The sequence below is a fragment of the Ambystoma mexicanum genome, chromosome 3q, assembly GCF_040938575.1.
Source record: "Ambystoma mexicanum isolate Mex_15411 chromosome 3q, UKY_AmexF1_1, whole genome shotgun sequence".
Taxonomy (NCBI): Eukaryota; Metazoa; Chordata; class Amphibia; order Caudata; family Ambystomatidae; genus Ambystoma; species Ambystoma mexicanum.
The window spans coordinates 454863720-454886639 of record NC_090926.1 but is presented as its reverse complement, the minus strand read 5'-3'; the positions used below and the strand labels follow the sequence as shown (position 1 = coordinate 454886639).

At 44.8% G+C, this 22920-nt stretch overlaps 1 protein-coding gene across 27 annotated transcripts in view; it reads left to right on the top strand.

Annotated features, from left to right (window-relative positions):
- Positions 1-22920, top strand: part of LOC138582666 (protocadherin gamma-C3-like) — a 1158828-nt gene that overhangs the window by 644209 nt on the left and 491699 nt on the right. Inside the window, exon 1 of one of the 27 annotated variants that reach the window (XM_069654177.1) lies at positions 1378-3883. The exons of 25 other annotated variants lie outside the window; for them this stretch is intronic. In XM_069654177.1, the coding sequence (XP_069510278.1) occupies positions 1466-3883 (2418 nt within the window). In that variant the 5' untranslated portion in view covers positions 1378-1465. Of the gene's footprint in view, positions 1-1377; positions 3884-11507; positions 14119-22920 lie in introns of those variants that run through there. One more of the 27 variants, XM_069654152.1, reaches the window with a different exon arrangement.

The window sequence follows — 22920 nt, the reverse complement described above, 5'->3', positions numbered from 1 at the left end:
CACCTGCGAGGGATCCCTTCAAACAAGAGATGCCTGTTCGCTGGCACATTCACGGGAGTTTGTCTTTAGGAAAAAAGCCTCAGCTTCCAGCAGCCTCACATTTCTCTCCATTATGATGGGGCTGTCCCTCCCCAGCTGGCGTGTTTCAAGGCTCAATAGGCGAGGCGCTGTCCCCTGCCAGGCAAGCCTATAGAATATAAATGCAAAGATGGGGAGAGGGTGCTGATCTCTACAAAAGGCTCCCTGGCGGGGGTGCCATTAGCCCATTGAGCCAAGGCTCGTCAAGTGGGTGTGGCCTAATGGGCCAGCAGGTATCCCCTGCCGTTAGGCCACACCCATTTGATGAGCCCCGGCTCATTTAGCAGTGCCACTTAAGGCACTGCCATTACCCAAGGACGCTCCCAGCTAGTCTCTTGCAACTGTGGCTTACAGAGATGGAGGGTGGTCTGTGCCAGTTTTCCTCTGATTTATGCAAGTGATGGGGTCATTCAAGTGATGAGGGAATTCCTATTAGTGAAGAGGCGGAGGAGAAAACAGGAGAAACTCCACTGCGACTGTGAACCAGTTCTACGTTCCACCCTGATCCTAGACAGAAGCAAATATGTTGTGACAACCAATAGAGTATCAATAGATTATCAATACTTTCAGGTACTCCACCTCATGGGCACATTGGTTCACGTCTACTCCTGACACCATGTGGGCTGTTGACCATTGCTGATGGTTTAAACGGAACGGTGAGCGGTGTTCAGTCAGTTCGGGTATTGCGCCTTTAGTTACAGAGTGTGACGCTCTGTGCTCTCTTGAGCAAACCATGCCCATCACGCAGTGTTTCAGATTTCTTTATGAAGTCTGGTTGTTTTCCCATGCTGCTTGCCAATAAAGAATATTTTCTTGGATGCAATAAAGTGTTTCATCAATAAAAACACGGTGCACAGACTATATGACGAGTAATTCCAACGTTGATTTGACATTAAGGCAGCTGAATTTTGGTTAACTATACACTTGATCCACTGCTTCCATGGGGGTCTCTATACATCAGTACTCTCACTTCCCATTTTGTCAAGAAGTAGACCCCAAAAGTAGTGTTGGTAATTAATATGTTTGAATTGCCCCGTGCCGTTTACATATGATGCTTTGCCGAGGCGTAGGAAAGTGGGTGACATGAAAACCACGCATGTGCGCTGTAGCCCGTCCAGCCACAGAATCCACTTACGTTTCAATGGCTGCATTTCTTGGTTTGAACAGCGGGCGGCGCTGTTCACCAACCAAGGAGAGAAGCAATAGCGTCAGAGACAGCAAAGCACGTCGTACAAATGTAGAAAAACGACAGAAGCTGTCTGGGATAGGAGGAAATCTCCGGGAAGATCTCAGTCGTCGCCTGGCTGAGCTTCAGTGAAGTCCTCGTTCCGTTCACATCCACACAGGACCGAATCCTGGTCGAGCAGTGAAGGACTCCCCTCCTGCCATGGCACACACAATGAGAAGCTGCGACCCCCGGGCTCCTCTGCTGCTCCTCGTTGCAATGCTGACAGTCTGGGGAGCCGCTTCTGGGCAGCTCCGTTATTCCATTCCCGAGGAAATGAAGAAAGGCTCTTTTGTGGGAAACGTGGCTCTGGATCTGGGGATGGAGCCCCAGGAGTTATCAGAAGGGGGAGCCCGCATCGTGTCCAGAGGTAGGAAGCAGTATTTTACCCTCAATGCAAATACCGGGCGTTTATACATCAAGGAGCGGATTGACAGAGAAGATATATGTGGACAAGTAGATCAATGTCTAATAAATACAGAGGTCATTTCGAAGAATATTATGAAAGTGTATGCAGTGGAAGTGGAAATTCAAGATTTAAATGACAATTCGCCCACGTTCATCACTGGTGAAATAGTGTTACCAATAAATGAAAACACTGCAGTGGGAGCACGATTTGTGCTCCCAGAGGCTCACGATGCAGATGTGGGAGGGAACTCTCTTCAGAGCTACCAGCTCAGTGCAAATAAACACTTCACCCTGGATGTGAAAAATAGAACCGATGGCACAAAATATGCAGCGCTGGTGCTGGAGAAATCCCTGGACCGAGAGAAGCAGGAAGTGCACAGCTTAACCCTCACAGCCACTGATGGGGGCGACCCGATCAAGTCGGGCACTGTCCAGATCGAGATCCGTGTATTGGATTTCAATGACAACGCTCCTGTTTTCAATCAGTCTGTTTATAAGTTCCAGGTGATGGAAAACTCACCTAAGGGATCTACTGTTGGAAGCATCAAAGCTACTGATAAGGACCAGGGCACAAACTCGCATGTAATGTATTCCTTCAATAAACTGAAGGAAAATGTTTTTAAAAAGTTCAGACTCGATTCTACCACCGGAGAAATATCTTTGAATGAAAACCTGGATTTTGAGCAATCAGAATTTTATGAATTTGAAGTTCTGGGAAGTGATGGGAGTCTGTCATCACTGTGCAAAGTTTTGATAGAGGTCATTAACGTGAATGATAACAGCCCAGAGATTGTGATGTCATCCGTGGTCAGGCAGGTTTCAGAAAACAGCCCACCAGGTACAGTTATTGCCCTTCTGGAGGTGTTCGATGGGGATTCAGGGGAGCATGGTAAGGTGACCTGTTTCCTCCCGACTCACCTCCCCTTTCAATTAATGAAGTCTGTTGGGAATTACTACAGTTTGGTAACTGATGCGGCTTTGGACAGAGAGCAGGTGCCACAATATAACATAACAATCACAGCCACAGATAGAGGAATTCCCCCACTATTGAAAACTGAAACCATAAACCTTCAGATTACAGATGAAAATGACAACCCACCAGCATTTCAGCGAATGTTATACAGCGTCTTCATAATGGAAAACGTACCTCAAGGCACTTCTATTTTTGCTGCCAAGGCCACAGATTCGGATTGGGGCAAGAACGCCAGGATCAGTTACTCCATCATTGATGGGCACATTGGGGATGTGCCGTTGTCTTCCTACATCTCCATTAATTCTGAATCTGGCGTCATCTATGCACTTCAGTCCTTCGACTTTGAAAAGTTCAGAGACTTTCAGATCCAAGTGAAGGCCCAAGATGGCGGCTCCCCAGCTCTGGCGAGTAATGTCACTGTGACATTCTATATACTGGATCAGAATGACAACACCCCTGAAATATTATACCCCTCAGCCCCAACGGATGGCTCCTCTGGGGTGGAGATGGCTCCTCGCTCCTCTGAGCCGGGGTATCTGATCACTAAGGTGGTGGCTGTTGATGGGGACTCTGGGCAGAATGCTTGGCTCTCCTACCAGCTGCTGAGGGCCACAGACCAGGGCCTGTTTACTGTAGGTCTCCACACTGGAGAAATCAGGACCAGCCGCCCTATTATGGAGAAAGACGCCATTAAACACTATCTGGTGGTGTCGGTGAGGGACAATGGACAGACTCCTCTCTCTTCCTCAGTGACAGTCACCATAGTGATGGCTGACAGTATTCCGGAAATGCTTCATGACGTCAGTAACCCTTCAGCTCCCACAGACATGGAGTCAGACCTCACGCTGTATCTGGTGATCGCTGTTGCTGTTGTTTCCTTCTTGTTCCTTTTCCTGATCATTCTGCTTGTGGCCATCAGGCTTCATCATTGGAGGGAGTCCCAGCTCTCTGACTCCTCAGGTGTTAATTTCCATTCACTTCCCGCCTCTCAGTTTGTGGGGATTGATGGGGTCAGAGCTTTTCTCCATACATATTCTCATGAGGCCTGTTTAACAAATGACTCAGGGAAAAGCCACATTAAGTTCCAAATGCCAAGCAATACAGACACCATTTCGGGAAAACAGAATTCTGAGAAACAAGCACCTCTCCTCATTGAAGATTTTTTGAGTATCAGGCAGGAAGACCAGCCCTTCATTCAGGTAAATGTATTTATTGTGCTGTCTGTGCATGGCCCATTGGCTTGTGTATAATATTGACTGTGATTATCAGACAGGGAAAATTAAATTGCATTTCAATTCTACACTGTGTTCGTTATAGTACTAAAATGAATTGACTGGTGTTGGCAATCCTTTGATGTTCCAAAACACTGCCACTGGCTCAGGAAATCCTAAATTGCCTGTGAAATTCCGGGCACATCTGTTTGACTAAAGTAAAGAGGAAGCAGCCCTTGGTCGTGATCATGGGATCTGCAGCGATCTCGGTGCAAGACTCCAGCTCTGTCTATCACATTCACGTCCATGTCCAATCCTTGATCCATAAATACGAAGCACACAGTGAAAATAAGAACTAGTAGTGTGATATTATCAGACTAACTATTCTCCGAACTGCAACTGAGTCCTTCAGATATGTTCCATTGTTATACTTTTTATGTTTGGGTAAGTGATGCTATTGAATGTTATTTTAAGCAATATTCATGAAGCACAAAGGTCGCCATTTGCTTGGCTTCTTGGCACGGGGGTGTCACTGAGGTGAGGAGTTACTTTATCAGGGGTGTGGGGGTGCGGGTGTTTCCCCTGGGTGAAGCAGTTGTACTTCTTCTCCACCTCCCTATAAGGTTTTATGTCAGTATGTCTTTGACTTGTGGGTTTTTCTTGGCAGCAATGTGTCAGTGCGAGGGTGGATGTGGTAACATCGCACGCAAGAAAACATATAGTAAATAGCTTCATATTCGTTCCTCGGGCACCTCTATCTGGGTAATTACCCGGCAAAATAAGATACTAAGTCCTCCCAAATCTTCAGCGAGCCATAAGTGAATTGCCACCAATATAGGCAACTTGGGAAATTCTTGCAGTGTTTATTCAAGCTGTCCTCCCTGACCTGTCCTGGAATTGGGTTGGATGTCCCCGGATCCGGAATCCATCAAAGCGTGTCTTCCCGGATCTGAGAAAAGGGAAAGGCCGTGTCAGAGCTACTACAGTGCACTGTATCCAAAGCACAGCTGCTCACCTAAATATATGTGTAGCTGGAGAATGGGCTTTGGGCAGATTAGGTGTTAGATTCCCAATGAAAAGAAGCGCTCTATTGTTGGAAATGTGTTCTGAGATTTGGGACAGAACATGAAGCTTGTCCCTCATCGCAGTCTGCTTTCTTTCTGAAGGTAGGGCGCAATATTGCAAATTCAATTTAAATAGCCATCATTTATTCAATTGGTGGGGCCATGCTGTGCATGCAGGTGATGCATGGAGTATTGCACACATAAATTGCACTTGCAAATGTAATGAGAGGATTTGCAATAGAAATAGAGATTGTGAATATTGAGGACAGTGCCTCATTTATTTAAAATGATGAAATGTTGTTATGGGACATTGAGAGCATTGCATGCGCTATAATCTGCCATAAGCACAAGGTATAGATATGGGGTTCCATTCAGTGCAGCGCTAGAAATGGCTAATTCATGCTAGATGTGAAGACAGCACCTGATGGCCTTAGGTCTGCCGACGTGGTCCTTCAGAAGTAGACGGATTGGGAAGAAAATGACTCACACCAACTACTCCTCACATATGCAATTGTAGCAGAGCTGTTCAGATCAGCCACGACATATGTCTGTGCCTTAAGTCTAGATTTCTATAATGACAATATATCATTATTAACCAGTCTTTCTGCAACATGTTTCCATTGAAGAATATGCTGAGGGAAGGGCAGTGATATTTTTATCATCTTCTGACAGGGACCAGGGAGCCATCTCACTGAACACCACCACTGACCCATATTGGGGGAACCAGCATCATGATAACATTGTTTTAAATTGATGATGCTGATATATATTTGGGAAAGCACGGTCATGAAAATGCTTTAAGGTGGTGATTTGTGGTGCCAGCATAATACTTTTGATTTAAAGTGGCCATGTTACCATATCTTGGGTGCACCAGTGTCATGAAGGTTATTTACAGCAGTGATGCTGACATGTATTAGGGCCACCCGCTGCATGAATATGATTTACAATAGCAATTCTAACATATAATGGGGCAGTAGCATCAAGAATGCGATTCAAACTGGCAATGATGGCACATGGTGTAGATACCAGCAGCAGGGAAGCATGTTTACAGTTGCAATGATGACATTTAATGTGGATACAATTGCCATGAAAGTGTTTTAAAGTGTCAATGATGACAAATATTGTGGACACGATCATAACAGATGTAATTTGAACAGGCAATGCTGACATATGCATGGGCACCATCATCTTGATTGTGATTTGAAGTGGCAATGATTCCATGTAGTGTAGACCACAGAATCCAAAATGTGTTTTACAGTGGCAATGATGACATAGTATGGACACCACCATCATAAAAGTGCCTCAAAGTGGCAATGATGGCATATATTAGAGTTACTATTGTCACAGACGTTAGTAAAAGTGTCTGATGGCATATGCTATGTCATAAAACCCTTTTACAGTGGCTTTGGCAACAGTGTCATTCACAACTTTCTCTTTAAAGAAATATCAGATGCTGCTGCTCTAGATACTGTAAATAGAATGAAGCCGACTTCCTGTACAGGAGACATTCTTCCAGCCTCCTCTTTTAAGGAGTACCTGCCTTCTTTTATTTCTTACTTTACTAGTTTTATAAATGGTTCTTTCATGGAGGGACTCGTCCCTGATAATCTCAAGGAAGCATGGACATCACCATTGCTGAAAAAAGAAAACCTGGATCCTGATGATCCAGCAAATTATAGACCAATCACAAATGTTCCTTTCTTGTTGAAAGTCATTGATACACTAGCTTGAAACCAGTCTCAGAAGTTTGTTGAACAGGAAGGAATTCTTGCTTCTGGTCAGTCAGGTTTACGTAAGATGCACAGCACAGAGACAGCGCTCTTGACTTGAAACCTATTGTAACTAAAATCATTGATAAAGGTGGCCTAGCTCTGTTGCCGCTACACAATCTCTCGCCCGCTTTCGACTTGGTCAATCATGGTCTATTGGCTGAGAGATTGGCTGAGATCGGGAAGTGCCACAACATAGCTGTTCAATGGATTAAATCATTCCTTGGTCCCAGATTTGCAAGGGTGGTTAAAGAAGATTTCCAGTCGAAGCAAGTCCTAAGGCTCCTGTCTCTCCCCTCTGTTATTTAACTTTTACTCTAGACCATTATTCGACCTCTTAGATGATCGGGGGGGGGTGAAATTCACTAATTATGCTGATGATACCCAGATCATCCTGGAACTAACTGGGTCGTATGCTGATGACTCAGAAAGAGTAAGCAAAGTTTTTGAGGCTACCCAACTTGGATGGCGATGTATTCACTCACCTTAATTATAAAAAAAAAACGAAATTATAAACATGGATGCAAGTTCAAAATTGAAGAATCTGGAACCTCTCTATTGGAGGTAACACCATCGAGGTTTGAGTCAGTAAAAACACTTGGAGTCTTTTTTGACTCCCAACTAACTTTTAAGAAGCATGTTTCTTATCTTAGTTCTTCCTGTGCTTATATGACAAATCTGCTATGAAAAATTAACCCGTATCTCTTAGAAAATAGGGCGTTGATTGCTACAGCAACTATTATTTCAAAATTGGATTACTGTAATAGTCTTTTTCTTAATACCACCCATGCAAATATAAAGAATCTCCAGGTAATTCAAAATGGCACGGTTCGTGCAGACTGTGGACTGGACAGGCGGGCACATATACATATGGCCCGCAGGAAATTACATTGTCTTCCTATTAAGCAGAGAATTTATTTTAAAGCATCAAGTATTGTTTATAAGTGCCTGTCCGGTGATACCCCAAGATACCTTAGATCTCGGATTAAGAAAGCTCCCATTAGGCACTCTTTACTCTCTAGCAATCAAGAGCTTCTAACTCAACCTTCCTCTTCTGCTTAGGTCAATTCCATCATTGGCAAAATTCTAAAATAACTTTAAAACGTTCCTTTTTGATCAAGGAGTTGACTAATCGCTCTGAGACATCTATTGTTGCCACTTGCATCTTTTTTGTCTGTTCTGTCTGTGTGAGCGCCCTGAGGCCTTCGGGCGTGTGGCGCTATATGAGAACCCTTTAGAATAGAGAATATGATACAATATAGTGTGGGCATCAGCTTCATGAAAGTGTTTTACAGTGGCAATGATGACATATATTATAGATAAAGGCATCAGAAACATGCTTTATCCTGGCAGTTCTGGCCTACATTTTGAGCAAAGGTAGCATAAAAAAATGTCTTCTAAAATGTTCCTGTGTTCTGTTGGAAACCTGGCATATATTGGATGTTTTCATGTGTTACCCTTCAGAACTGTTTATTGTGTGGTGTCTACTCAATTTATTGCAAAACATGTGTTGTAAACTTGCAACATTGTAACCCAATATGTTAAAAAATATTGGTGAGGGGGAATCCCCCTCCTCTCCTTAAACTCTTCTGGAAGAGTTTGGGCTTCTTTGCTATGCTTAGTCACTCATACACATTTGTGGGATCTATTTGCAACCGCCATTAAAAAATGAAACTGGCGACCACTAAAATAAAATGTGAAGAATAATAGATTGTTGCAAACATAAAGTGAGCTGCTCAGGAAGAGTGGAATCTGCCCTTAATAGGTGTCAATGGTGGGTGATTAGAAATGGGAGGCGTGAGAAAGCTGAAGGTGCTCTCGCCTCCACTCCCCAAGGATCTTCTGTGTTGGTGGCCAGGAAAGGGCCACAGCTTTTGGATTCCGACCCTGTGGGTGGACAAGCGAGAGAGAAGCACCTCAGTAGAGGTCCTTGGCGATTGGGGAGAGGGTGCCTGAGGGCGAGACATGGTATCCCCCTTTTCCAGCACTGATTTACCCTACTCTCCCTTAGCCTTTTTAGGATATTGCCATTCATATCCTGTCCTACCCTCTTAATTTACATCAAGTACAAGGACGAGGAAGAAGCATCAAAGAGTAATGCAGAACTCCCTTAGGAAACACCAGTATTGTACTGACATGAGGAATAGGGCTATAAAGGAATACCATTACTGAAACCAGACATGTCCCATTAATAGGATCAGGCAAAGTCAGGCAATTGAGTCTGATAACTTGCACCTACAATCTATTATCTGCTGGCAGTTGTATAAAAGGAGAAACCCCACAGAGTAAAGAGAGCGCTTTGGGAGAGGAACCAAAAGGAAGCAAAGCCGAGATGTCATGAAGCAGAAGAAACCGGAATGCCAAGACACTGTAGTGAAGCAGAGAGAAGTTGTCTGCGGGAGCGTGGCGAGAGAATTGAGTCTCCGAAGAGCTGGCAGCAGTAGTAAGAGGAAGCCCTGCGGACAGGCATTCCCTTACTGGTGGCTTCAGAGTGCTCATTCCCCTGGGTGGTGACGGGACCCAGGAGTGCCTTAGGGCAGAAAATGTGGGTGCGAAGAAGTAGCAAGATCCCAAAGAGCGACCATCGAGTTTCATGTGTTAAGAAACCCAGTGCGCGAGTGAATGCAAATTAATGGATACAGTGTAGCATTGTGGTGGCGTGCAGTCAGAACGTTGTTGAAAGTCTTAGAATGAAGGCGAGAAGTCTTAACAAGAAGATAATCGAGTATAGAAGTGAACAATGTCCTGAAAGCTAAAGTGTGTCAAACATTGTATCAGAGTGACAAGGAAAAACATGTGTTGGAAGGTCTCTGAACAATGGGCAAATCCTTTGCAATTATCAAGGATGATTAATGTGCAGCAGAAAAGGGGAGCCAAATGAACTGTGAGCAAAATTAAGTGTGAGCAAAATTAAGCGTGAGCGAAAACCTCAGCAAAACACAATGAAGAGAGCTTGGGAAGCTACGGGCATATGGTTGCGCAGCTTGTAATGGGTGGACTGTGCAGTCTATCAACTGCAGCTAGACAAGAGGGCCCCAACCACCAATGAAAGTAATCAAGGAGACCAAGAAATCTACTGTTGAATATTGTGAACTATTAAAAGTGATTTGAGCTTTGGGAAAGGGAATCCAGAGCTCCTGTCAAGTATAGTGAGACTGTTGAATAACAAGACGAGACTTTGAACTTTGGGAAGGAGAACCTAGAGCCCTGTTGAATACTTAATAACAGTTGTTGAACCTCGTGAATCAAAGTACTTTAAAGCTCGTAGAAAGGAACCCTGAGAAACCCTCTGAACATTGTTAACCAGAAGATATTTAGAGCTCAGGGAAAGGATCCCTGAGAAACTTGTTGAAATTTGTGAAACCAGGGGCTTTGTGCATGGGGAAGGGTACCCTAAGAAGCCCATTAACCTTTATGAATCAAAGTACTTAAAGCTTGGGGAAGGGAGCCCTGAGAAACCTTGATGAACTTTGTGAACTATTATGCTTTGAACTTGATGAAGCGAGCCAGAGAAGAACAACTGCAGAACTCAGTTTTTACATTTTACTTTTTAATTCTATTTTTGTTGAGCAAGAAAATCCCTACACTGTGTTTAGTTAGATGTGAGGGCAAATAGAATAGAAGCATGGGTTTTGACACAGACTTTTGTTTCGAGATTACGGACTTAGACTTTTCTTAGTTGCATCAGTTGAGGGAAATCCCAAATTAGAGATCATGCAAGCTAGGCCTTACACCATCCTGCCCTTAAATGAAGAAGTTTACTGTTTAAAAACGTAAAACATTGGTGCCATCTCTTGATACCAGCCTGTCTCACAGAGGGTCGCAAGCAGTGGTAAACAGTGACTACGGGCAGTTGATCCATTCATTTGGGTTTTTTTTGCAGTGTTTGTTTTTCGATGTCGACTGCACAGTTTAAAATACCAGATTAGATTTTTTTAGGCTCATATTACTTTGCATTTTGGTAATTGTAGACGTCCATCCAGGACGGGGGAAGATAAAGCTACAATCATAACAACAATCATGCTTTTTTTTGCTGAACATCGATAAGATTTTATGCATTGGAACATTGGTTTGCTATGTGATTTTAACATGTTTCAAGTCATTTTTATAAGACCAACTGTTATTTGAGCAGTGTGTTTTTAAAAAAAAATGTACAAACCTGTCACTGGCCTGCCGTGACTAGCAACGTTTTTCTATTTCCAGCAGTTTCCCTGATGATTGTAGAGTTGCATAGCAGTGCACACCGTAATTCCTCTGCGCAACAGAGTTAGCTCATTGTCTGCGGCCCACCCCCACCTTCTTTTGAACCTATTGCACAAAATTCCACATTCAATATTATATTTCTTTCCTGAGAAATACCTTTATATTGTATTATAAGCAACAGGAAAACTTGCTTCATATCTTAATTATCACCGCGTCTCATTTACGTAATTTCAGTTTAATGGCGTGCAAAGTCATGCATGATGAGCACAATAAAATTGCATATTCATGAGACCCGGCTAAGTTTCAGGTGCTTTGCATATTAATATGAGAAGGAACCCTTTTCACCTCCTTTGCTGTGTCCATTAGCAGTGAGACGTACGTTATTTATATTTGAACGTGCATGTTTTAAATGAAGAAGGATTTTAACAGGTTTTGGAGTTTTATTTTCAACAAGCTCGTTCTTCGTGGATTTAAGTCTCTTTTGGGTGCGCAAGGTGGCGCTATTGTCCAACCATGAAACAGAGTTTGAGCTCCTGAGCCACTGGAGCCTCCCGCATTTTCTCTGCACACTCACTCTTGAGAACAGCAGAGACTCGAGCAGAGCGAACTCCCGCATCGTCCAGCTTTAGCAGGAAGCCCCCAGATTCATTTCCCAGGTCCAGCTTTCGGGATTCATAACTGGTTTTATTCTTTCATCAGTACTGGAGTAATCTGGGAAGACTGGACTTCTCGGAGCTGAATACACGCGTGAGCAGCTCCGGTCATGGCTGGAGAGGGAGCCCGTCCCGGAGGAGCTGTGCTGAGGGGGACACGGCAAGTGCTGCTTTCTTTGTTGTGTTGCTGCCTCTGCGCTGCTGTTTCTGCACAGATACAATATTCAATTCCTGAAGAAATGAAGAGAGGGTCCATTGTGGGAAACCTTGCCAAGGATTTGGGGATAAACTCGAGGCATTTGTCTGACAGCAAACTGCGCGTTGTTTCTGCAGCTGAGAATCAATATTTTACAATAAACGCAGACACCGGGACCCTGCACGTGAAGGACCGAATAGACAGAGAGGAGCTGTGTGGGGAGTCTCCCAAGTGTGCAATCCATTTTGACACCGTTGTGGAGAACCCTTTGAATGTGTTTCATGTTGAAGTCATTATTCAGGATATAAATGACAACACCCCGAGTTTTTTTAAAGATTCACTTGAATTAGAAATTGTTGAGACAACTGCGCCAGGAGCCCACTTTTCCCTTGAGAATTCACGAGACCCGGACATTGGCATCAATGCCCTGCAGGGCTATAAACTGACCCCCAACCCTCATTTTATCCTGAAAGAAAATGTCAGAAGCGATGGCTATAAATATGCCGAATTAGTGCTGGAGAGTGCATTAGACCGAGAAAAAGAAAGTCACCACTATTTAATCCTGACCGCCTACGATGGGGGCGATCCAGTGAGATCCAGCACCGTGGACATTAACATTAAGGTGCTTGATGCCAATGACAACTTCCCAGTTTTCACCCAAGAGACCTACAGAGCCGCCATCAGTGAAGGAGCCGCAAATAACTCAGTGGTGCTGCAGGTGAGAGCCACAGACAGCGACGAAGGCTCCATTGCAAGGATTACATACTCTTTCAGTGGCTTGAAGGGTAATGTTCACAGTATCTTCAGTCTGGATGCAGACAGTGGAGAAATTAAAGTTAAGCAACCTCTGGATTTTGAGAAGATAAATTCCTACAAAATGGCAGTGGAAGCGAAGGATGGTGGGGGACTGATTTCTCGTTGTAGGGTGATAATTGATGTTATTGATGAAAATGATAATGCTCCTGTGATAACCTTTACATCCATAACTAGTCCAGTCCCTGAAAACGCCCCTTCTGAAACAGTCATAGCGCTTATATACGTTAATGACAAAGATACTGGCGTTAATGGTGAAGTTGTCTGCAATATTCAACAACATTTGCCTTTTACATTAATATCATCATCTGGAAAGTATTACAAGCTAGTGACAGAAGGAACTTTGGACAGGGAAATTGCCTCTGAGTACAATATCACAGTCACAGCCACGGACAAAGGATCTCCTCCTTTAGAGAGTAACGCAATGATGCAATTACAAATATCTGACGTAAATGACAGCCCCCCAGTCTTTGATAAAACATATCACCTGGCCTATGTCCCAGAGAACAACTTGGCAGGTGCTTCAATTTACCAGCTGATTGCATCTGATCTAGATTCGGATGAAAGTGCCCGCATCACATATTCGATAAGTAATCACATGGGGGAGGTGCCCCTGTCCTCCTACATCTCCATTAACTCCCAGACGGGTGTCATCTACGCCCAGCGCTCCTATGACTATGAGCAGCTCAGGGAGTTTGAGTTCCAGGTGAAGGCTCAGGACTCTGGATCTCCTCCTCTCAGCAGTAATGTCACTGTGAAGGTATTTATAGTGGATCAGAATGATAACCCTCCAGACATCCTCTACCCAGCGCTTGGCCCTGATGGCTCAGTCCTGTTTGAGATGGTGCCTCCATCCTCTGATCCAGGCTACCTGATAACAAAGGTTGTGGCCGTGGATGCTGATTCTGGACACAACGCCTGGTTATCCTATCACCTGCTTCATGCCTCAGAGTCCCCACTCTTTAAGATTGGACTCCACTCTGGAGAAATCAGGACATCAAGAGTCTTCCTGGAGAAGGATCTTCTCAAGCAGAAAGTGGTCATCTTAGTGAAGGACAACGGGCAGCCTCCTCTATCAGCCACCGTGACCCTGAACATGGTGTTTGCAGAAAATATGCAGGAGGCGCTCCCTGAGCTGAGCAACCAATCACGTGACTCAGAGGAGCAATCTAATGTAAAAGTCTACTTAGTTGTAGCTTTAGCTTTAATTTCGTTTTTATTCATTTTATCTCTGATGCTTGTGGTGATTGTCAAATGCCGAGAACCCGAGGAACACACAACGCTCAAATCTCTAAATCCTGCCCTTTATCCACACATTGACCCAAGATTCACCTCCAATTACCAAAATGGCACCCTGCCACTGCCCTACTCTTATGAGGTCGCCGTGGCCCTGGATTCTGGGCAGAAGGAGTTCACTTTTCTCAAACCAAGTCAGGTTTCAACAGACGTCCTCCTTTCTGCAAATGACTCTGGGTTAGGAAGCGACTCTCTTGTTGGGACTGTTGAAGCTGAGCGCTTGATACAGGTGAGACATGTTTACAGTTCCAAAGGCAATGTGGGTTCCTTGCTCACATGCATTTCTTAAATCAGTTAAAGAGCAGCAGTGGTATTCTTTGGTTTGCCTGATCATGTACTGTCATTTACAGGTGTTATTTTTTCTCCTCACATGGCTACATTGCACCTTTTCACAACTCACTTAATTATTTTTCACATGGGTAGGGTCAGTGTGACCGCTTACAAGCTTATACATCAATTCATATGTTAAGTTTAAACATGTTGGATGTATGTCAGGAATTGCAATTTGAATACTATTTGATTGTCGTATAGTGTCAAGTATCACATCTTACTAGTGTATGGAACTGATAATTAGTGTTTTATTCGAATTTGCATCTGATAATAAACTAGGAGGTCACTCATTTTATTTCTGAACTGAATGCAGCAATAATCAATACAGTAAAATGCCTGCAGTGCACCATCTTTATTATGTTAAAAAAGGAAAGATGGAAATGACAGTGTTCATCCTCGTTAAAGCATAATACAGGTTTACACTATTCCAACATGTCCAACTGCTATTCAGGGGAATACTTCCTTTGAGTTTCCATGACAACCATTCGTTGTCATTACCACTCCAGTATAGGCGTATGGTTCCGCGGGATTCACTTGTAGCAGCTCTGCTTATGGTTTTAGGTAAGGCATTGTCTGTGCTCACAGAGCGTATTTCAATAGACACATGGCAGTCTTAGATATCGAGGAGTACAATGTAGAATGATATCATTTTTCTGTGCAGCCTCTGGTAAGGGCTTACGCACGACTCGACTATTTTCTGCCATTTGAGTACCAATTGAGTATCTAATTACTAATAAGCTGCTCTGTTCATGTTTACAGAAATTATCAAGCACTTAGCAGCGCCAGCAGGTCAGTTAGGACTCTATTACATTATTATCTATTACTTATTGAGTCTTATAGATTCAAATTGAGGTTTTTCTTCTCTTTCTCTTTTTTTCTTATTTTACTTTTTAAAATTTTTGTTCCAATTTCCTTTGATCAAAATTCCACATGACGTAGGTATGATCATATTACATCTAATTTACAGCTGCCGCAAAGCTTGTTTAACCATTGGATATATTGACATGTGGAACATGCGCAATTGATGTTGATGGCAATTTATGAATCATTTATGACCATTGTGAATTTCATAATGAATCTGAATCTGGGATCTTACAAATTGGGGTTTCTATTGTTGATTGTGAATTGTGGTTTTGAAATATTGTTGACTGTGTGATTGGACAATGAATTATAATTGTCTGACCTATATAGAGGATCTAACAGGCCCTGATGAAGGACCCATATGTCCGAAATGCATTGGCCCTATCACGTGTCTGCGCAGAAATTGTGAAAGAATAATCATTTATAAACACAACTAACTAATAAATTAAGACATCATTGGAATAACTGAGTTACCAATTATTGAATATTTCAAAGAATTAAAAATCACTAATGTGGATATTGGGAGTGCAGCCCACACCGCTGGCTTCATAGCCAAGGTCCTTTTTTGCAATTAGTGTCATCCCATCTGTCCCATTATTGCAAGGCAAACAGCTTATTCTATTCTATTCCTACAGCAAATGTTGTGAGTGTGTGTATGTCTTTGTGCATGTACATATGTTAGCAATGGATTATGACACGTTTTCCCTTTTGACATGTATATCACTTCACTTCCCATGGCCCTCACTGACAATATGGAGTTAGTTGCAAGTGTTTGCCACCAGCCTTTTAGTTATGTGTGGTCGATGTATGCTGTTTACTTCACTCCTTATTTTAGTCTTACCATGTCCTTTTGAAGTATAGCAAATACCTCACTGGTAGCTGGTCCCAGCATTAGAAATCAAAAACTCACTGGCTCAGAGTACAACTAATCATGATAACTAGCAGAAAGTCGGACTTACGACACTCCTTGCAACACATCACAGGGCTGCAGTGTATGAACATTATTGATCATTTGTAATATGTTGTGTGTAATGTGCGTCCTGAAGCAGAACCTATAGCATGTGTTCCATGCCACCAAGAAGATCACCTTGTGAGATAACTTGACTGGATTCTCAGGGGAGTGTAAGAAGTGCTTCAAGGTTTTTGGATTTGTATTACCAAAGATGCCCCCTCCCTTGTTGTGTGCATTTGAGCCTCTATTGGTGGTCAGAACATGGTTAAACAATATGAGCCTGGCTGCGGGATAGCGCAGGAGCAGTATTCAGATTTGTGCCGCTTCATGTTTTCAAATTGAGGAATAGTCTGGTTTATTGGTTTTATTCTGTCTCTAATTTGTCCTATGTATCCCTCTGCAGCACTAGTGAAAAGGGCCAGTGACCTGGTCAGCTCGCCCCAGTAGTTACCCTACAGTAGTGGAATAATTCTTCAAAGCATGAATATCGGAAAGTTGGTCACTTTGGCTACTACTAATTATAATAACACTGTTGCTGATATTCAACGTTTCATGGTACTCCATTGGTTTGACTTGGAGAAGACAGATGCTTTGAATGAAATATAGCAGCTACGTTGCTATAGGGGTTGAGGTTTTCCTGAAGGTGACCAATCTTGTGAAAGTTGTATACTACTGCATCAGACCTTTAGAATGAGAAGCTTTGGTTAAGTAAAGGTAAACCCTTAGTTAAATCCCTTGGTAGATCCTGTCAAGGTGACTGTTGATAGATTGTGATGAACCGCTTGGCTTTCGGGTTCTCTGGAGTCAAAGCCGGTACCACGGTCGCAGGAGCTTCCCTCGCTCCTGCTAATCGGCGTAGGCTTGCCCCGTGTACCATTGACATCTGCTGCAAGACACTTGTGCTATTTTTCGCGATCTTAGGCTCTCTTCCACAAAGGTTCCACGGGCATGGGACGAAAAGGGCAAGGTCACTTCTCTCCTCACCACCCTCTCAATTCCCAATTGACCTTTTATCCCTGTGGGGAAGGGAAAGGGCCTTCAGGTGTGTGTGTTTCTGATCAATTGCCTGACTTTGCCTGACCATTGTATTGGGACATGTCAGGTAAACGGCTCTAGTGTTAGTGAGTTCTCTGCTGTGTCATGCGGAAGTGTTTGCATCGGAAAAGGGGGCGGGCAGTGGATTTGAATGTCCTACGTGGTAGGATGGGGAAAAGGTGTTGAAAGAAGGGGGATACCACGTCTCACCCGTCGATGTCACACTCCCACTCCTTAAGGACCCCCCATCCAGGTGATCCTCCCTCACTCGTCCACCCACAGGAACTGGATCCAATAGCGATGGCCATGTCCTTGCCACCTGGATGACAGATCCTCAAGGTTTAGACAGGGAGACACCTTCAGGTTTCTCACATAAGACATCAACCTACATGAAAGAAGTTGCAAGCACCCTACTCCAAAAGAAACCCAGAGATGCACCAACATCCAACCCAATAACAACCAATACCTAATCTCCCAATGCCAAGCAATATAGTGAAGAGGAAAGTTGCACGACAACAGAAGCATTACCTGAAACAACACAAGAAGTGCCATTATGGTAAGTCATGCTTAGGCCCAGGAGAGAGACCAAAAACACATAAATATATGAAGGGCCCTGATCAGTTCTCCTGCTCAATCTTGCACTTACCTATGGACGAGTCAACTACACTTTCCTGGTCAAAAGACCTACACGGTGGATGGGAACCTTTGAATCTTTTCTGGAATGGATCCAATCCGCCTAAGTATTGATAGCGAAAATATAAAGAAGCGATCAACGAATTACCCAACTGAAAAGCCTTTCATAGTGTGCACGAGTGGTAGTCTCTGTGCCTCTGTGGTGAGCTAGGTGCCTCAGTGGTAGTCTATGAGTCTCAGTGCTAGTTCATGTGCCTCAGTGCTAGTCTCTGTGTCTCAGTGCTAACTCTGCGAGTCTTTTCTTTAGCATTTACATGTGTTGATTGGCATAACGAATCAGCGCTTCCATTCAGATCTTCAGTCACATGCATGTGATACAAAAGTTCATCATGATATGGAGAGGTAAGGGAGCCAAAAGAGGTCAAAGTGGTCATACAGGAGGTCTAGTAAAATCCCTTTACAATCAAAAGACTTTGATCTACAAACTGTGTGAAAGCAAGGGCATTGAATCCCGCATTGAAAGAAAGCAAGCAAGGGAAGTGAATCCCTCATCCAGAGAAAGTTATGGACGTGAATCCTGCAACACTTGAATGTAAAGTGAAATCAATAGGGGGACCCAGGAGTTAACCACTATCACCCTAATCGAGAGCCACAGTGAACCCGGTGGAGGGAGGCTAACAGTGGAGAGGAGTCAGAGCCCGGCAGAGGGGCATCCAACAGTGAAAAAGTCATCATCCCAAAGGTTGGTGAATGTAAAAGGGAAGTGAATCACGCAGAGAGGAATGCTAACTTAGTGGCAAGAGTGAACCCGCCTGAGGGATGCCGATGAAAGAGGGGGGAATTCTAAAGTCCCAAGATACAGTGTGTTGACAAACGTGAACCCGGGCAAGTGATGTCCACTATGAACTGTTTTAAAAGATATTGAGGGTCAGCGCCCAGAAGAGGGTGACCCAGGGGTGAAGAATCCTCACCCTAAGTGAAACCAGGAAACAAACTGTCATTTTGTTGAAGAAACTTATCTTTGTTGTTTTGTAAACCTATCAGGCCCTGAGAACCAAAAGGAACAACCACAGAAGGCCCCAATACTGATAGGACTGCTTTGGAGATCCAAACCCGGAAGAGAGTGAAAGAATTATCACCCAAACACACGAGGAACAGGGGTCGGTGCCCAGAAGATGGGAACCAAGGGGTGCATCATCCCCTAAAGAGGATACAGAGAAAAGGAACTTTGTGTTTGTTTGTTATTTTACTGACCCTCGAAGGCAAGAGACTTTTGTTGAAAAAGGACTTGGCCGTCGAGGCTTCTGAGAAGTTAAAACCGGAACTGTCATCTCCTGCTGGGAAAAGCTTGAGACTGTGCTGTGCTCCCAGATCCCACCTTGCCCCATGCTCAAAATGTGGGGAAGGAAGACCCAGGCTACCGCATCCTGACATATTATTTGAGAACAGTTCTTTCTTTTCTTGAAAGCTATCCCACACCCTTTGTTTTGTATTAGGTGTAAGGTTTGGCAATAGGTTTCCTAGGCCCTTTTAATGGACATGACACCACTGGGACTGCCTTATTTTATCATTTGAAGGCTGACGCTTGCTCCCATCTTAGATTTAGGTTTGGATTAGGCGTTTTTCCAATGTTCAATAAACACCCTTGAACTGTGATCACTTTTGTCTGTCTTACTTCTTGCCACCATGAGTTCCTTACACTTAGCACTTGCTGATGATCATTTTTTGTCATAATGTTTATAATTTCTAATGCCAGGGCTGGCAGGTGCCCTGATTCTGGGCATAGTCCAGATGGGCCATCGGAGGCTTCCCAGGTTATTTTGCTCACTCAACTCCAGTCGTTTGAAGAAAGAGAAGGACAAATAAGTAGAAACATCAACATAGCTATTTAGTGAAACATAATTATGCAAGTAATGCAGAGGTTGTATGGCTGAATCACATTACAGACATTAATTTACCCATGTTAAGAAATGCCCGGGTCTTTTGTACATGTTGATGCAAGGCATAGCAGAAAATATCTACACCTAAGCCCCCATAAGATCACCATCATTGCTGCTGCATCAATCATCAATGGTTGTTCTCAACACAAAGGGGATCTGCATGTAAATTGTGCTTGGATGCAATGACAATACAAAGCACCACGAAATATATAAAGCACTTTTCATATCCAGGTTTTTACCATGGCACTTTTATTGATGCTGTGTTTTCCCAGAGTATACTTACTTTTAATTGGTAACGCATACAGGTATTCAGTTATAGACTACTCATGCACAGTGATTGTCTCCTCTTGCATGTCATCTCACATCATACTTTAAAAAAACATTTTTACACTCTACATAGAAATGTATTGCCTTTGTAGTGGGTTTTAGGGCTGCGGTTTATCTGGGAATGCACTCAATAAATTCTCCTGACTGCTTCTGATAGAGTACATAGAGAAATGTGTAATCAATATTAATGTGCTTGATGCCAATGATCATTTAATAGGATTTAGTTAAGTCAACTAGGCCAGCATTAGTGAAGCAGCAGCAAATAATATAATATTGTGTTGGGTGAAAGCCACAGACAATGGTAATGGTTGAAGTGGAAAGATAACTACTTTAATGTATTTTATTTTTTTTTGCTAGGTGCTTACATTTGAAAGCTGCATTGAAGTGCTGTAGCAGGGAGGGGAACATGTAGGTGACCGTGGCGAGGAGAGAAATAGGATTCGGAGGACATAACATGACCATTAACTGTACTGAGTCACATTCCAGGGTATCCAAGCGCACACAGACATAAAGGAGATTTGCACCCAGTGGAGAGGAGCCATCCAGTCAGATGGCTGGGGACATGAGCACGATACATACTCATACGTCCCGTCCCCTTTCCTCCATTCTTGTGGGTGTTCCCCCAACATGGGGATAGTACCGGAACCCTTGGCAGCGAAAGATTGAGCTTCCCCTTAAATTTAGTATAGTGTGCAGGGGCGCATTCTCGGGCGTCGGAAAGCCCAGCCTAGGCCCCGCCCTCCAGTGCCTCACCTCAGTCCCATTTTGCCCACAGACGATGTTGGACCTGGCAGCCAGCTCAGAATTTTATTTTAGCTTTCTGCTTGCTCCCCGTTTTGTTTTTTCAATCTTATTCAACTTTCCTTCTGTGCCTCACTTCCCCCGGTGCATGTCGGCTGCTGGAGGATTCACGAGATGTGCATCATGTGGTCACTCATTCCCGGCCTCAGACCCTCATGCACTCGGTCTTGAGTGTTTGGGTCCGACCACCGTTCGGACGCATGTTCGGCTTGCAGCACTCTCTGTCACAGGGCATTGAAGAATCGGTTGTTGCAGTGGAGGGAGATCTTCCACACTTCTCCTCCGCCCCACCTTAAGTACTTTGTCTCCAGGACCTCTTGTCAAAACAAGGTGGGCCCCCTGTTTAGCAGGGCTCCACAACGTGGTGACTCCTTCCCCAGCTTCCCACGGATCATGGTTCCTCGGATTGAGGTTCTGGCAGGCCTAAGGCCTCTAAGGCTACCGGCTCCCAAGCTGAGTGGCCCGGGGGCTCTTCCAGGCACTCTGGGGACAGACCTGAGGCCGGTCTGGCTACCGGCTCCCAAGCCGAGAGGCTCAGAGGCCCTACCGGGCTGTCCTCGGAAGGGAGATCAAGTGTGTCCTTTTCTTCGACCCCAGGGATTAAGGGATCGTCGAGTGCCACCTCCAGGAGTCTGTCCTCAGCACGATCCAGAGCAGCTACTGGGACAGTTGCTGAGGGCGTCAAGCCTACCGGAGCTTGCTCCGATGTTATGAGTTAGGGCGTTACAACTACCGGCTGGCAGGTTGAGGGCTCAGCACCTACCAGAGTGATCTCTGAGGTTGACCCTCCTGCTTCGGGTGCAAGACCCAAGCTGTATCCTCCCGTGTTTGAGGCCTCTAGTAGCTCAAAGACTCTGTTCCCTCCCACCCAGGGCATGCTGCAAGTCTTCAATATGGCAGAGACACCCATTGAATGGGCTTTGCAAGATGATCCCAGTCCCCTTCCCTCTGGAATCGGCAGCGGATTGTACGGTACAGGCATCTGGTCTCCTCAGGGATACATCTACATATCACTGCATTATGACTACATGCCCCAGGTTCCTTGGCGCTTTGGCCAGGAGTGGAGGCCCAGCGCCTCAGAGGGCCGGGCCCCTAAAGACCCAGCGCTTCTTTGAGCGCTTCCTCTTTCTCATGCATTCGCCTCAGATGAAGGGGCTCCAGAAGGATATAGTGAAGGAGGTCATCCCATAGGTGCCGCCGCCCCAGCCCCCTCCTCCGGGCACTCCTCCTGTTCCTCCGGCACTTCTGGTTCTAGTGCTGGTCCCTCACGGTTGTTCAGACCCCTCCACCTCCTCCTGTACCACCAACGCCTCCCCCTGAACAGCAGTTGGACCTGTCTTCGGCACCAGACTTAGGGAGGACCCTGTTGGCACCTGTGTCCCAGGGCCAAGATTTCCCTTCGGTCTGTGAAAAAGAGGGAGAGGGCGACAAGGATGATGATGCGGATGATTACACCCAGGGTGATGAACCCTTGGCATCTGTTAAGGCCTTTCATTACCGTCTTGAGGGCCTGCCAGAGTTCTTGGGGGTCCCTCTGCCCGAGGAAGCACCCAGGAGTCAGGGGTGCTAGCAGAGTTCTTGGTTAAGCGCACCCCCATCCGGTCTGGCATCCATCTCCAAAAGAATGTCCTGCAGGTGACACAAAAGGTCTGGGAGAAGCCCAGGGCCAATGGCCAGACGAACAAGAAGGTGGACAGCAGATTCGGGCTGACGGACGGGGAGCCAATCCTTCTGTCCTTCGACCTGCAGACTTATTCTTCAGTGCAGCCACCATGTATTCTAAACCATCGTCTTCGTCGTTTTCCTCCATGGGAGTCACCTCCAGTTGTCTTTCCAAGGAGGACAAAGTCCTCGAATCTTTGTGAAAGCGCTGTTATTCCATCTCAGGACTGCATCTGCTACATGCCAACTCAGACACCCTGTTGGCTGCGGCTAACCAGAAGCTGTGGCAAGCAAGCCTCCTTCAAGTCCGGTCTGGCAGATGCCCGGGTCATTGTGCAGGACCTCCTGGAGTCTTCGATCTCCCACATCGACACAGCCAGCAAAGAGCTGTGCCTTGGAGTCGAGATGAGAAGGAAGGCGTGGATACATGCCACTAAGTTTTCATCTGACGTGCAGGAGCAGATCCTGGATCTGCCCTTCGAGGTCATCG